General features: G+C 39.1%; 1 protein-coding gene across 3 annotated transcripts in view; it reads left to right on the top strand.

Annotated features, from left to right (window-relative positions):
• Window positions 1-14,074, top strand: part of LOC121001158 (desmoplakin) — a 61,632-nt gene extending 47,558 nt beyond the window's left edge. Inside the window, exons 18-24 of one of the 3 annotated variants that reach the window (XM_040432103.1) lie at window positions 978-1,171; window positions 1,441-1,603; window positions 1,938-2,021; window positions 2,919-3,026; window positions 4,030-4,128; window positions 6,976-9,270; window positions 10,407-14,074. In XM_040432103.1, the coding sequence (XP_040288037.1) occupies window positions 978-1,171; window positions 1,441-1,603; window positions 1,938-2,021; window positions 2,919-3,026; window positions 4,030-4,128; window positions 6,976-9,270; window positions 10,407-13,586 (6,123 nt within the window). In that variant the 3' untranslated portion in view covers window positions 13,587-14,074. The remainder of the gene's footprint in view (window positions 1-977; window positions 1,172-1,440; window positions 1,604-1,937; window positions 2,022-2,918; window positions 3,027-4,029; window positions 4,129-6,975; window positions 9,271-10,406) is intronic. The other 2 variants (XM_040432104.1, XM_040432105.1) reach the window with 2 other exon arrangements.
• Window positions 14,075-16,276: the final 2,202 nt, after the last annotated feature.

The raw sequence follows: 16,276 nt of genomic DNA on the forward strand, positions 1-16,276 counted from the left end.
GCACAACCACTACACTTTAAATGAGCTGTGCTTCCTGGAACCTGTCACCATGAAAACCCATTATAATCTGCAGGCGTCCTGTTACAGAGCAGGAAAAGCTGAGCAGATTGATATATAGTTTTATGGAAAAAGATTTAGTGAAACTTGTATTTTATACATTTAAATTCCTGGTCTTTCTGGACTTTGAAATCAAGGAGGCGGTCCTATCAGTGACTGACAGCCTTCCCTATTTGACTGTGTATACAGAGAGCTGTCAATCACTAATAGGACCACCTCCTTTACTTAAATGTCCAGAAAGACCAGGAATTTAAATGTATAAAATACAAATTTCACTGAATATTTTTCCATAAAACTATATATCAACCTGCTCAGCTCCTCCTGCTCTATAACATGCTGCTTGCAGCTCAGATACCATGTTCAGTGTGACAGGTTCCCTTTAAGTGAATTAAATTGACAAAGTACCAGATAGGCACAATGGGATCTATAGGGAGATGTATGAAACCTGGTGCAAAGGAAACGTGGAGGGGTTGCCACTAGCAATCAGGTCACAGATTTCAGTTGAAAAGGGACACCAATAACAGCTTAAATTAGATTGGTTGCTCTGGGCAACTCATCCACTTTTACATTACACTAGTTTTGATAAATCCCCTGTGATATATTTTATATGGCTATCTGCCCATCTATGATGGTGCGTCCACCATTAATGCCAATCTTTATATTTTAATGCATCTACTTAAATTCTTCATGGTGTCCAAACAGGGTGGTTCCTTACACTAATGATAACGAAGTGTTTTGCTTATTGGGTGCCATTAGATTGGGAGACTTTACCTCTGGATCAGGCTGGTGATATTGACAGCGTGAACTTTTGTTTTTTTAACCATATGCAAGACCAACCATACCACATTACCTGTGTGTCCTTTTCTAATATTATACACCCTTTCCTACATAATAACTTTTATAATGTATATATCTTTTAGAACATGAAAGCTGAACTAGAGCATAAGAAACCACAGTTGATATCTCTGGATACAGAGCTGAAGAAAACACTGCAGATAAATGACCGTGTTGCCCAGGCCTATCCATACTGTGAAGTAGACCTCTCCAAATTCGCTGACAAAGCCAATCAACTGACTGAGCGCTGGCACAGGATAGATAAAGAGATTGATGACAGGTAAATGTTTATATACATAACCTGTGTACAATATGAGAGAAGAGCATAATAATCTGGGAACAGAAGTTTATACGTAGCCATTTCATTGTCGTTAGGATAAGAATAAAGAGCTCTAGGACATTGGATATGGGCCACCTAGTTCCACCAGAGGACTGTGGTGACCATAAGAATAATATGGACAATTAACATAAGACTGCAGCGGCGATGCATCTCATATACTGAGCAGAGGGCTGTAAATGTATTCATGTCTTGTGTATTCTTTATTTTAGATCTTGGGAGCTTGAGAAGCAAGGAAAACAGCTGAGGAATTATAGAGATATGTATCAGTCCCTGAGCAAGTGGATCAGTGACACCAAACAGAAGCTAGACGTCTTAGAGTCGGCAAAGCTTTCAGATGCCAATACTGTTGCGAGATACCTAAATGAACAAAAGGTGGGTAAACTTACTGGACAAGTAATGCCTCTGCTATAGATGGGAACTAACCAGATATGCTTAACGCCCTTACCCATAGCATCAATGTCAAGCCCTGCATTCTGGTCCTGGTCAGCCTCTGAATTCTGGTTCTACCATTCTGCAAAACTATCCTGTAAAATCTGCCTGATGAACTATTACCTGTCTAAACATCTTTGTTAACAAGTTAATAGTTGCAAGGTTATGTTAAGACCTTCACACTGGTCTGGAAGCACGCTAATTGTCTCTTAGACCAAAGTGTAGACACTTTACATATTAATAGTACCAGAATTCAAACTTTTCTTTTGCTTCACAGAGTCTGAATGTTGAAATACAAGGCAAAAGAGAAAAGATAGAAGAGGTAATGAAGACTGCAGAACAATGCGCATCATCTATCAAGGTAAGGGTATATGAGACCCACATAACACAGAGGATGTGCCAAGTATTAAAGTTATCTCCAACCCCAGGATGGGAAATGACTAAGTGATCACTGGGGCCCCTACCGATCCTGAGATCATGGGTCCTATGTTACCATTCTGATGAGCAGCAGGCTGAGCATGTGCCCTGCCTCTCCATTCACTCTCTATGGGACTGCCAGAAATAGCCGAGCGCTATACTCTATCTCCAGCAGTCCTATAGACAATGAATGGATCAGCAGGGCGCATGCTTGGCTTACCGCTATATCAGGATGGGCACATAGGAACCATTCTCAAGATCGTGGGGGTCTCAGCGATCAGACTTTCAGTGATCAGTTATTTATCCCCTATTCCCTATGGGAGTGCTGGAGATGGTGGAGTACAGTGCTTGGCTATTTCTGGCGGTCCCATAGAGAGAGAATGGAGCAGCAGGTTGCATGCTCAACCCGCTGCTCCATCAGATCAGGAGAATGGGAACCCTATTTTCAGGGCCGGTGGGAGCCCCAATAGACAGACCCCCAACAATCAGTTATTCCCTATCCTGAGGCTAGGGGATAACTTCTAAATTTGGCACAACCCCTTTAAAGCAATTTTTTTGAATGTTTTATATCTCTTCATTAAAAATTTAAGGGGTTTTCCAGGATCCACATATTGATGGACTACCCTTAGGAAATGGGTGGGGTCCAAAAACGGGCATCCCCGCCAATCATATGTTCCCAGAAGCCAGACCAATCACTTGTAACACATTTTCGTTTAAAGTGTAGTAGCCGGGTTACTGTAGCCTAGCTCCCGTTCAAATAATCTGTGTACAAATATTTCAATATATATTACATAAGAGGGCATTTATATTAATAACAATGTTCTTTCCTGTACTTATTTAGGATTATGAGCTCCAGTTAGCATCATACAGTTCTGGACTGGAAACCTTACTTAACATCCCAATAAAAAGGACCGTGGTACAATCCCCAGCAGTTGTCGTCTTGCAAGAGGTTGGTTGGACATTTTTTAATTCATGCCTGTTGATAAGTTATATATATCATGGTCTCATAACAGTAAATTGGTAGCGCTACAAGTACTGGTTATCAAACTATACAACAGAGAAGTTGGTGCTATAGTTACATAGGTTAAAAAAAACACCGGTCCATCAAGTTCAACCTTTCTCAGATCAATTATTCGACATTGATTGTTAGATTAGTTAGAACCACCAATAGCTTTTACTACTAGATAAGCATCTAGCCCCTTTATAAAAGTTAACATAGTATCCGCCTTTACCGCCTCTTGGGGTAGGACATTCCATAGTTTACTCTTCCTGTACTGGTGTCTAGATCGCCTTTCCTCCACATGTAACAAATGTCCCCTGGTCCTTTGTAAAGTCTTTTGGTTGAATAAACCATGTGCCAGTTGTTTGTATGACAATACATATATTTATACATGTAAATGAGATCACATCCAAAGTGTCTTGTTTTCCAAGCTGAAAAAGTCAATTTTTTTTACGTCTCTCATTAGAAGAGCCCCCTTCCATCCTAATGGCTTGTCACCTGTCTCTGAACCCTTTCTGGCTCTCCTATATCCTTTATAGTATGTGTGGCCCAAAACTGAATCCCATATTTAAATGTGGTCTTAGAAAGGATTTATAACGGGGTAATATTACATTAGGTTATCTCTGTTTATACTTCCTAAAATCTTATTTTCTTTAATAGCTGCTGCCTGACATTATGTAGTGCTCCTTAGCTTACATGTAACCAGAGTACCCAAGTCCTTTATAAACAATGGAACATTAAGAAATATATTTTTGGGAACGCGTGACAACACAATCTGAATGTAATATCATTATTATAATAGCAAATTATGTCATTATGTTATTATATTCGAGAAGCAGCTAATTAGATATGATATAATTGCACATTATAATGCATATCAACATGTATATATCAGAGATCAACAATGTTTCATCATGCACTAAGATGATAGTCCTGTAATTTATTTCTTCAGGCTTCTGACATCCAAGCACGCTACATTGAGTTGCTCACTAGAGGAAATGATTTCTACAGACTTTTGCATGAGATATCAAAGAGCATGGAAGACTTAAAGGTACTTTATTATAAAATACCTCTAAAATGTTAATACTTAATCCAAGCTGACAAGGCTTGTACATAACATAAAAAGCACCTGCAATGTACATAAAGTGGCACTTTAGGCTTGGGCTTATAATTGCCACAAAACATGTAGTGAAATAAAGTGCCTGCTAATGCATGGTATTTGTGCTACGTCAGCAAAGTTATCGTACAGTAATTGTGCATGGAACAGTCTACAGCTATCCATACAATTTAAATCTATGTGAAATTGGTGGGTTCAGATGATCACCTAAAGGCTTCTTTATACTGATCAACTGAGCAGACAATTGTCCATAAAGGAGCTTTCTTTCCCAACAGCTGGCTGATCCTCAGTGAAGGTGAAAGATGCATTTACATGCAGTGATCTCCTTCGCAGCAAAGAAATTCACGCGTCCGTAGTGTATTGCGGATCCACAATACACCCGGCCGACACCCCCATAGAACTGCCTATTCTTGTCCGCAATTGCGGACAACAATAGAACATGTTCTATTTTTTTCGGGAGCCGCGGACTGTGTGCTGTGTGCTGTCCGCATCTCTTCCGGCCCCATAGAGAATAAATGGGTCCAGATTCGTTCCGCAACGTTGTGGAACGGATCTGGACCCATTCTACGGACGTGTGAATGGACCCTTAGGCAGATGTGGAAAAAATGCTGCAAAGTAAGAATGCCTTCAAAAATAAGTGTTGTTAATTTATAAAAATAAGCTATTAACATGCAAAGTGAATGAACAAAAGAGAAATCAAATCAATATTTGGTATAAACACCTTCAAAACAGCATCACTTCTTCTAGGTACACTTGCACACAATTTTTGAAGGAACTCGGCAGGGAGGCTGATCCAAACATCTTGGAGAACTAACTACAGATCTTCTGTGGATGCAGGCTTGCTCAAGTCCTTCTGTCTCTTCATGTAATTGCAGACAGACTTGATAATGTTGAGATCAGAGCTCTGTGGGGCCATATCATTACTTCTAGGACTCCTTGTTTTTATTTACATTAAAGATAGTTCTTAATGACATTGGCAGCATGTTTGGGGGTCGCTGTCCTGCTGCAGAATAAAGTTGGAGCTAATTAAATGCCTCCCTGATGGTAATGTATGGTATGATAAGTATCTGTCTATATTTCTGAGTGTTGAGGACACCATTAATCCTGACCAAATCTCCATGTCTATTTGCTGAAAAAAAGTGCAGCAGAAGAAAGACACATCATGCTTACTTCCCTTCAAAATTGGAAGATGTCCAGCAGTGCCATCAGCTCAGAACTGTCAGAAACCAGTGGGACCCAGGAACACCCATCTACTGTTTGGAGCAGATGCTCTGGACTGATGAGTCAATATTTGAAGTATTTGGCTGTAATAGAAGCCAGTTTGTGTGTTAAAGGGCTGGAGAGCAGGCCAGTAATTAGTAATTTGCAGGCAACAGTGAAGCATAGTGGAGGCCCCATACATTTCAGTGAATAGATTTGGGGATTTGGTCAGATTTATTCTGCAGAAAGACAACAACCCTTAACATACAGCCAAAGTCATTAAAGAGGTATTTACATCTCAGACAATGGGGGCATATCGCTAGGATATGCCCCAATTGTCTGATAGGTGCGGGTCACAATGCTGGGACCCGCACCTATAATGAGAACGGAGCGGAGAGAGCTGTGTCTGGAGGACCCCAGATTTTCCGGGGTCCGTCCACCACCAAGCGCTGCTCCCATAGAAGTGAATGGGAGCGTACCGCACATGCGCGGCCCAGGCTCCCATTCATTTCTATGGGGCCGACGGAAATAGACGAGCCAGTGCTCGGCTATTTTCGGCGGCCCCAAAGAAATGAATGGAGGGCAGCTGCGCATGCGCAGTGCGCCCTCCTCCACTTGCGGGCCCCGTTCTCGATATAGGTGCGGGTCTCAGTGGTCTATAGCGATATGCCCCCATTGTATGAGATGGGAATACACCTTTAAGAACTATATTCAGTGTAAAGAAGAACATGGAGTCTTGGAGGTGATGATATGGCCCCACAGAGCCCTGTTCTCAACATCAAGTCTGTTTGGGATTACATGAAGAGAAAGAAGGACATGAGCAAGCCTACATCCACAGAAGATCTGCGATTAGTTCTCCAAGATGTTCGGAACAACCTCCTTGCCAAGGTCCTTAAAAACCATGTGCAAGTGTGCCAAGAATAATTGATGCTGTTTCGAATGCACAGGGTAACACCACATATTGAATTGATTTTAGATTTCTCTTTTGTTCATTCACTTTGCATTTTGTGAATTGATAAAATAAACTAATAACCTTTCTATTTTTAAAAGCATTCTTACTTTGCAGCATTTTTCCACACCTGCCTAACACATTTGCACAGTACTGTACATAATAGGGATTTGCTTAACTGTATTGCATGAATCTCATCAGTTGAGAAAATATTTTAGTTTACCCATAAAGTCTAACATAGATTATTCTAATTCTATGATAATTCATAAAACAGATTATCATAACATCTCACTCAATTACTCAATTGTTCCAAAAGCAATATTTAAATATGTAAATTTCAGTCACCCACATATAATCTAATAGACACTGGGCTTTATGTTGGTGAGTCCCCATCTTCATATCTTGAACTTTTCCAAAATTCTTGTTGTAGAGAACCAGCATAATAAGGAAAGCAGCTGATGCTTAACCTAGTAGATATTTTCAGAGTGGGGAGACCCTTAAAAGCCCGTTTACAGGTTTTCATGTATTATTTATTAACACACTGAAGTACTGACATAATGGAATAATTTAAGTGTACAAATATAATAGGATTATAAAATAAAATTGTGACAAATATTTCTATTTTTCAACAGATGAAAAACACTAGGATTGAGCTACTTGAGGAGGAACTGCGCCTTGCTAGAGATGCAAACTCAGATAATTCCCAGAAAAACAAGTTTCTTGATCAGAATCTTCAAAAGTTTCAGATAGAATGCTCTGAGTACAAATCAAGATACCTTCTTCTGGATGATATGAAGAGGAAGGCAGAAATGGAAGGGTCTACTGCAAAACAGAACCTTGAAAAAAGTTACAGTCAGATAAATGAACTTAATGAAAAGATAACCAGGCTCACATATGAGATAGATGATGAGAAAAGGAGGAGAAAAGCATTGGAGGACAGATGTGAACTCCAGAAGAATGAATTTGACCAAATTCAGCAAAAGAGGCATAGTGAATTAGAAGGTGTCAACCGCCACAAAATTGAAACTGAGAAGACAGTCAAGGAGAAGGAATATGAGATAGAGAGGCTAAGAGTTCTTCTGCAGGAAGAGGCCCAGAGGAAGCGGGAATATGAGAATGAGCTGTCAAAGGTAAGGAAGCAGTATAGTGACGAGGTCAGTAGTTTGAGGAACAAGTATGAATCTGAAATAAACATTACGAAGACCACAATACAGCAAATAACCGTTCAGAAGGAAGAAGACACATATGAATTACGAGCCCAACTTGAGAAATTAGCCAGAGAAAATAGAGATCTTACCCAAGAAATCACCCGACTTAATGAAAACATTGTCCAAACAAATGAACAGCGCAGAAGGGCAGAAGATGATGCTCTCCAGCAGAAAGCCTCAGGGTCTGAGCTTGCTCAGAGAAAGCAGCATTTAGAAAAGGAATTACAAAAATTAATTACCAGTCATTCAGAGGAAATTACAAGATTTAATATATCACTGGAAGAAGCTAGCAGGACTATTCAAGATAGAAACGATGACATTAACAAGTTGAAGTACCAACTTCAGGAGGAAGCTGCACGTCAGAGACAATATGAAAACGAGCTTGTAAAGGTAAGAAACAGTTATGACGATCAGCTTATAAATTTAAGAAACAAGTATGAGACAGAAATTAATATTACAAAAACCACTATCCATGAACTAAGTATTGAAAAAGAAGACAACATCACTGGCTTAAATCAACAGTTAGATAATCTAACAAGAGAGAAACGAGACTTGTTGTCAGAGGTAAACAGACTAAAGTCCTCTCTAACACAAATGACAAATAATTTTAAAAAAACGGAGGATGATGCTCTCCAGCAGAAGTCGTTCACTACAGAGTTGACTCAAAGGAAGCAACAACTAGAGATTGAATTAAGGCAACTTAACATGCGTAGAACTGAGGAGGAGCAAAGAAACAAAAAATCCCTTGATGATGCTGCCAAAACAATCCAGGAACGCAATAAAGAAATTGAAAGGCTGAAAAAAGTTATTGAGGTTGAATTGGACCAAAAGAAAAAACTTGAGGATGAACATGTTAAGTTACAAAGGGCCCAGTTTGACCTACAGAAATCCAACAACAATGCTACAGAGACCATAAGTAAACTAAAGATTCAGGAGCAAGAATTAATAAGACTTAAATCAGATTATCAAAAACTGTTCACAGAAAAACAAGGGAAAGATAATGAAATTAGCACACTTCAAGTCAATCTGAAAGAGCTGCAGACACAAAAGAATAAACTCGATGAAGAGATAAACAGGCAAAAAAGAATTACTACAGATGAGTATGCAAAAAATAAAAAGTTTTTAGAAGAGTTGGAGGCTCTTAGAAGAACTAATAGTGAACAACTGAAAAAGATCACAACTCTAACACAACAAGTAGAGCAAATTACAATCATTAAACGACAAACTGAAGAAGACTTAAGGCAACAGAGAGAGTCTTTAGATGGTCAAGTCAGAGACCAGCAAAGAAACATTGATGAGCTGAGTAAACTTGTAGTTGAGGTGGAAAGTCTACGTCGGCAGCTACACGTAGAGCAGGAAAACCTACGGCAGGCTCATATAAGAAATGAGCACCTGCAGAAAACCATTGAAGAGAGAAACCGAAGCCTAAATGAGAGTAAAATAGAGATAGAAAGGCTGCAGTCAATAACAGAAAATCTGACTAAAGAGCACCTGAGGCTGGAAGAAGAGCTGCGCTATGTTAGACTAGAATATGAGGAAGTCAAGAAATGCAAAGATGAAGTGGATGGTGAAAAAAATGCAACTATTACAGAACTAAAGAACCAGCTGCAAATCAGCAACAAGCGATCACTGGAACTACAGGGCCTAATAAATGAATTACAGAAAGAGAGGCAAAATTTGAGACAGGAAATTGAAAAATTCCAAAAGCAAGCACTAGAGGTATTCAAATAGTTTCCTTTAATGTGTTTTCAGTCAAGTAATAATTTAATGACCTAACATATGTACTTATAATGCCACTTTATAACTGGATTTATAATTGCCAAAATCAAAGTATTTCTAACTTTAGGCCCCGTCAGGACAGGGGTGCCCTTAAGGTTACCTACTATGCAGAATTCAGGCATAAACGTGTTCTGGAAAGCTCATACACAATGTCCAATTTAAATAGATTTACCTTTAGGATCAATTTTATGTTTATTGTTAATGATAAAATAGCACTTAAATTCTCTATATATAACAATTAACATTAACAAAGTGCAAGATATGCAGTCACAGCCAAATAAAAAAAACTAAGTACACAAAGTATTTTAATTAAAAAGGAGTATATTATGCATAGCCAGTTACATTTAGATATATTAACTACTTATCGCATTTGACTTGTTAACTTTAGGCATGGCAGCTATAAACTATAATATATGCATGTATTTAATATATATATTAAAAAGAACACGTATGGGAAATATACTTCAGTAGAGCAGTTATGTGCACTTATTTGAACTATGGTATTTTAGCAACTAATTAAACTGTTTCTGTGACGTCTAATATAACAAAATCAATCTTGTCAATCTTATTAAACGTTTCTCTTTGTATATGTTGTGATTTCATTTGATCTATGGAGTCTTAACGAACTGTTTTCATGTTCTAATCATATGTATTATCTGTCTCCGATGTCAGTGAATCAGAGACTGTTCTCATTAAATTGTGTCTTTTTGTTTGTAAACTGTTTTTTTTTCTGTTTTGTGTTTTTAATTTTTTAGACCCATTATAGAAATACATGCTCAAAACTAAATCTACTGTAGCCTGCAATGACCAAACATAGCCTTGTTCTTATTCTAAAGTTACATAAATGAAGTCCATTTATAATTTCAAACATATTATGTGGTATAGGAACGCAGCCAAGTACATAGTTTCTCCTTCATTAAATAATGGTATGGTTCATTATCATACCATACCTGAATAAAACCAGTAGTGTGTCACATTTTAGACCTTATACTGGTAGTAGTTTAAAATGCTGAGGGTGAAGTAGGCTGATTCTAGCAATAAACAATCTTTTCTTTGTATTTTTGTCTTTGTTGTAGGCCACTAGTAAGATACAGGAAACTAGTTCGAAATGTACTGAAGTAGCTCAAGAAAAAGAGAGCCTTTTAATGAAAATAAAACTTTTGGAACAAGACAGAACAAGGTTACAGCGTCTTGAGGAGGAATTAACCCGTGCAAAGGCAGCATTAGATGCAGAATCACGAAATAAGCAACGCCTGGAAGAAGAGAAACAGCAAATTCGAAATGACCTTAATCAGTGGAAGACACAATACAACCGCAAGGATGAAGATGTAAAGAGAATCGAGAGTGATTGGGAGAGAAGCGAAAGAGAAAAAGTGTCGTACAAAACTGAAATTGAAAGATTGCAGGCAGAGATTAGGTCTATTGAAGAGAGATATAGGAGGAAGATAGAAGAAACTCAACGATTGACTCAGGCAGATTTTGATACTCAACGACTAACTCTTGAAAGGGAGCTGGAGAATCTTAGGAGGCGACCTGTATCTTCAAGTAAGCATATTCAAACTGATGAAGATATGTCAATTGATCCTTCTAAGTTTGTTTTTGATGGTCTGAGGAAAAAAGTTACAGCACATCAACTTATGGAATGCCAAATAATCACAAAGTCTACTTATGAAAAATTAATAAAGGGCCAGAGAACAATAGAAGAAATTGCTGCTGAAATTGAACCTTTTTTGAAAGGTGCCGGTGCAATTGCCGGAGTATCTGTAACACCTAAAGAAAAATATTCATTTGTGGAAGCAAAGCGTAAGAAATTGATTTCACCTGAGAGCACGGTCATGCTTCTAGAGGCTCAAGCTGCAACAGGCGGAATAATAGACATACAAAGGAATGAAAAGTTATCGGTGGACAATGCTGTAGCTAGGGATCTCATTGATTTCCAAGACAGAGAAGCCATTTATACTGCAGAAAAAGCGGTCACTGGTTTTAAAGATCCTTTTTCAGGAAAAATCGTATCAGTTTCAGAGGCTATCAAGAAAAATTTGATTAGTCGGGAAGTTGGTATACGGCTTTTAGAAGCTCAAGTGGCTGCTGGAGGAATAGTAGACCCAGTAAACAGTGTCTTTGTGCCTATTGAGGTTGCATTATCACGTGGCTTGATTGATCGTGATTTATACAGATCTCTGAATGACCCCAGCGATGATGGAAAGTATTATGTGGAACCAGTCACTAAGAAGAATGTCAGTTATGCACAGCTTAGGCAGAAATGCAGAGTTGAACCTCACACTGGCCTACTTTTGCTTCCAGTAATGAAGAAAAGCCTTTCATTCCAAGGTATTAGACATCAAGTACCTCTGACAGAGTTAGTAGAGTCTGGCATTATTCGTTCTTCTACAGTAGATCAACTAGAATCTGGGCAGATTTCTGTAGAAGAAGTCAGTGAAAGAATTAAAGATTTTCTGCAGGGATCCAGTTGTATTGCTGGTATCTACAATGAGGCTACAAAGGAGAAACTAGGAATCTATGAAGCAATGAAAAAAGGATTGCTTAGACCAGGAACAACACTGGAACTACTGGAGGCACAGGCAGCAACAGGGTTCATAGTGGACCCAGTAAATAATCTAAGACTGACAGTGGAAGAAGCCTACAGAAGAGGACTTGTTGGAATTGAATTCAAAGAAAAACTAGTGTCTGCAGAAAGAGCTGTAACGGGTTACAAAGACCCAGAAACTGGAAATATTATTTCTTTATTTCAGGCTATGAACAAGGAACTTATAGAGAAGGGACATGGCATCCGCTTGCTGGAAGCTCAGATTGCTACTGGTGGAATCATTGATCCAAAAGCAAGCCATCGTTTACCTGTTGATGCTGCATATAAACGTGGATATTTTAATAAAGAACTGAATGAAATCCTTTCAGATCCTAGTGATGACACCAAAGGCTTTTTTGACCCCAACACAGAAGAAAATCTGACATACTTGCAACTAAAAGAAAGATGCATTGTTGATGAGAAAACCAATCTTTGTCTATTGCCTTTAAAAGAAAAGAAAAAGTTGGTTCAGGCATCCCAAAAGAAAACTTCTAGGAAACGTAGAGTGGTAATAGTGGACCCAGATACCAACAGAGAAATGACTGTACTGGAAGCTTATAACAAAGGGCTGATTGATTATGACACCTATATTGAGCTTTCAGAACAAGAGTGTGAGTGGGAAGAAATAACTACTACAGGTTCAGATGGTTCAACCAGAGTTGTACTTGTTGACCGCAAGACAGGCAATCAATATGATGTCCAAGAAGCAATAGATTTGAACATAATCAGCAAAAGCAACTTTGAACAATACCGTGCTGGTACCTTAAGCCTTACTCAATTTGCAGACATGATTTCCAACAAGAACCTAAGTGATGATGTTTTAGTTACTTCCCGACAAGATTCCTTCTCATCCCTCTCATCTCCCAGATTTCGAACAAGTTCCTGGTCTAAAAGTGGGTCGTATTCAGACTCCTTAGAAGAAACTAGTCCTATTGCAGCCATATTTGATACTGAAAATTTAGAAAAAATCTCCATCTCAGAGGGCATCAAGCGTGGTATTGTTGATACAATTACTGGACAGCGTTTACTTGAAGCACAAGCATGCACAGGTGGCATTATCAACCCAACCAGTGGTCAAAAAATTTCTCTTCAAGATGCTGTAGACCAAGCCATAATAGACCATGATATGTCAGCCAGGCTAAAACAAGCTCAGAAAGCATATTCTGGTTTTGATGGAGTTAGAGGGCAGAAAAAATTATCTGCTGCTGAAGCAATGAAGGTGAACTGGCTGCCATATGAAGCTGGACAACGTTTCCTTGAGTTTCAGTATCTAACTGGGGGCCTTATCGATCCAGAAACACAATCCAGAATTACAACAGAAGAAGCTATACGGAAAGGTATCATTGAAGGCCGTGCTGCTCAGAAACTGCGTGACGTCAACAATTACCCCAAAATTCTGACCTGCCCAAAAACTAAACTGAAAATCTCCTACAAAGAAGCAGTTGATCGTTCAATGGTTGAAGATATAACAGGTCTGAGAATGCTGGAAGCAGCTTCAGTGTCTTCTAAAGGAATAAGCAGCCCATACAATGTGTCTTCAGCACCTGGATCCCGTTCAGGATCTCGTTCAGGTTCACGTAGTGGATCCCGACGAGGAAGTTTTGATGGTTCATCCGCTTCATACAGCTTTTCTTTCCAGTCTGCTAGCAGTAGTTCTTTGGTAAACTAATTGGTAGTGGGTTTGACTATCTTATGGGGTTAAACTATGCAGGTTTTTGCCTTAAAAATAACATTTGTTTAAAATAGATGCTTCATATTTTCTTATTTGAAATGTTATAAAATGTGCACTGAAAAAACAAAGGTTTTATGTATCTAGCAATGTGTATGGGTAACACATTATTTGTAATGTAGTTTACATTTGCTGTGCTTTTTCTACCAATTCTTATCCAGTTAAGACATTCTTGGTGAATGCTTCCTAGCTACTTCTGCATTTTCTAGTTCTTGCAGTTTGGCTTGAATTTCTGTAATGCAATTCTGAAAGCACGAAAGTGGTTAAGGTTCCAGTCTTAGATTTTTATAAAGATTAACTTCCCAGCTTTAATATAGTTCATTTTATGCCATACTTTCATACAACTGTGTGATTTACCAGAGACAGCATTTTATATTCAACTTGCTTGTTTGTTATATTGGCTGGCAATAAAGTTTGAAACATTTCAACTGTTTTGGTTTTTTATGTTGTACTCTAATGATGTTTGGGAGAATGTTTGTTTGATAAAAACAACCTATAATTTCCACAAATAAAATCAAATGATTACATAATAATAAAGAATATTTCAGTAATTTCACTAATTCCAATGTATTTAATATCAATCTAAAGATACCAGATATTACCTATTTGCTAATTTATTTTAAAAAAATTAACCTGTATACTGAGAGCGTGGGAAATCAGATTTTTTTTTTTTCCCCCCATACCATCTATCTTCTACATTAACTTAATTGTTCCAACTTGGAATGAGCAAGGTGGGTAATAGATACTCATCATGGTACTGGTGTAAATGCAATTTCGTTATATAAAAGTTGGAGGGTCACTTTCAAATTTGCTGCATGGTTTCAGAAATGTTTCTAATACAATGGCAATACACAGAAGCAACCAATAAAAAAATGCAGATAACTTGGCCAGTCGATGTATTTGAAGTTAGTTTTTAGACTGGAGTTGCTATGTCCACCTGCGCCAAATGTATGAACATGGCGCACAGTGATAATAAATTTGGTGCAAGTACAACAGGGTTAAAGGGAGTCTGTCACCAGATTTTGACCTTCTAGACCGCTTACATAGCGCTCTAGCATAGCAGTCTATGATTCTAATGGTACCTTTGATGTTTTCTTGTGAAGTTCCCCCAAGACAAAAACTGACTTTTATTCATATGTAAATTAGGGCTCGCAAGTGCCCAGGGAGGCGTTCACCTCGTTGGTGCCCAGGCTGTTCTGCCCCTTTTTGTCATATCCCCGCCCCAGCCTCTTCCTCTGCCCGCCCCGCTCTTCCTTTGCGTCCTCCTTCTCTGCAGCGAGATCCCGCGCCTGCGCTATCCATTGCTTGGCCGGGGCATGCGCACTGCGATGCCCATTGTGGGCACTGCATCGCAGTAGCTACTGCGCATGCGCCGGCCAACGGCGAGAAACAGCGGCGAGGAGGCGGACCAGAGACACCCACAATGGGCATCGCAGTGCGCATGCCCCGGCCAAGCAATGGATAGCGCAGGCGCGGGATCTCGCTGCAGAGAAGGAGGACGCAAAGGAAGAGCGGGGCGGGCAGAGGAAGAGGCTGGGGCAGGGATATGACAAAAAGAGGCAGAACAGCCTGGGCACCAACGAGGTGAACGCCGCCCTGGGCACTTGCGAGCCCTAATTTACATATGAATAAAAGTCCGTTTTTGCCTTGGGGGAACTTCACAAGAAAACATCAAAGGCACCATTAGAATCATAGACTGCTATGCTAGAGCGCTATGTAAGCGGTCTAGAAGGTCACAATCTGGTGACAGACTCCCTTTAAGCTTATTTCAGACTTTTTTTTGCAACTTTTTAAAAAGGTGCACTTTGTAAATGTCCTTTTTACGTCATTTGGACCCAGACACATATAAAGGCTCTTTACACTATTTTTCAATTAGTCTTTTGACTACTAATAGCCTTATTTTAACATGTGCCAGTTTTTTCTCTAAAACTTTACTTTTATTGGCTGGTAGTTAAATCCCTTCTCAGACCATTATATAACCTTTAAAATGATCACTGTGTCGCCACGTTATTGGTAGGGTTATCTCAAAGCACTTCTTATTATGGTGCTATAGAATTGTGGTGAGAGTATGGTTACCGCGCGCTGGTTCCAGGCTCTTATTCTCTGTTTCTACCACATTGTATATTTCTTTTCTCCCCAACATATTGGCTTCACTTCTGTTTTAAAATTACCCTCAAACACTGCCCCCCGGAGTGTTTGAGGGTGATTTTAACACAGAAGTGACGCCAATATGTTAGGGAGAAAAGAAATATACAATATGGTAAAAACAGAGAATAAGAGCCTGGAACCAGCGCGCGGTAACCAGACTCTCACCACAATTCTATAGCACCATAATAAGAAGTGCTTTGAGATAACCCTACCAATAACGTGGCGACACACTGATTATTTTAAAGGTTATATAATGGTCTGAGAAGGGATTTAACTACCAGCCAATAAAAGTAAAGTTTTAGAGAAAAAACTGGCACATGTTAAAATAAGGCTATTAGTAGTCAAAAGACGACTAATTGAAAAATAGCACTTTGTAAATGTCCCACAAAGGTAATCTAGGCTGAAAATCTGACCACATTTTTTCTCCAAGTCTGTAGGTGGTGCTGAAAGGAACAGTGATGTTTGTGTAAGTGACCCCAAAA

Source organism: Bufo bufo, chromosome 5, assembly GCF_905171765.1.
Source record: "Bufo bufo chromosome 5, aBufBuf1.1, whole genome shotgun sequence".
NCBI lineage: Eukaryota > Metazoa > Chordata > Amphibia > Anura > Bufonidae > Bufo > Bufo bufo.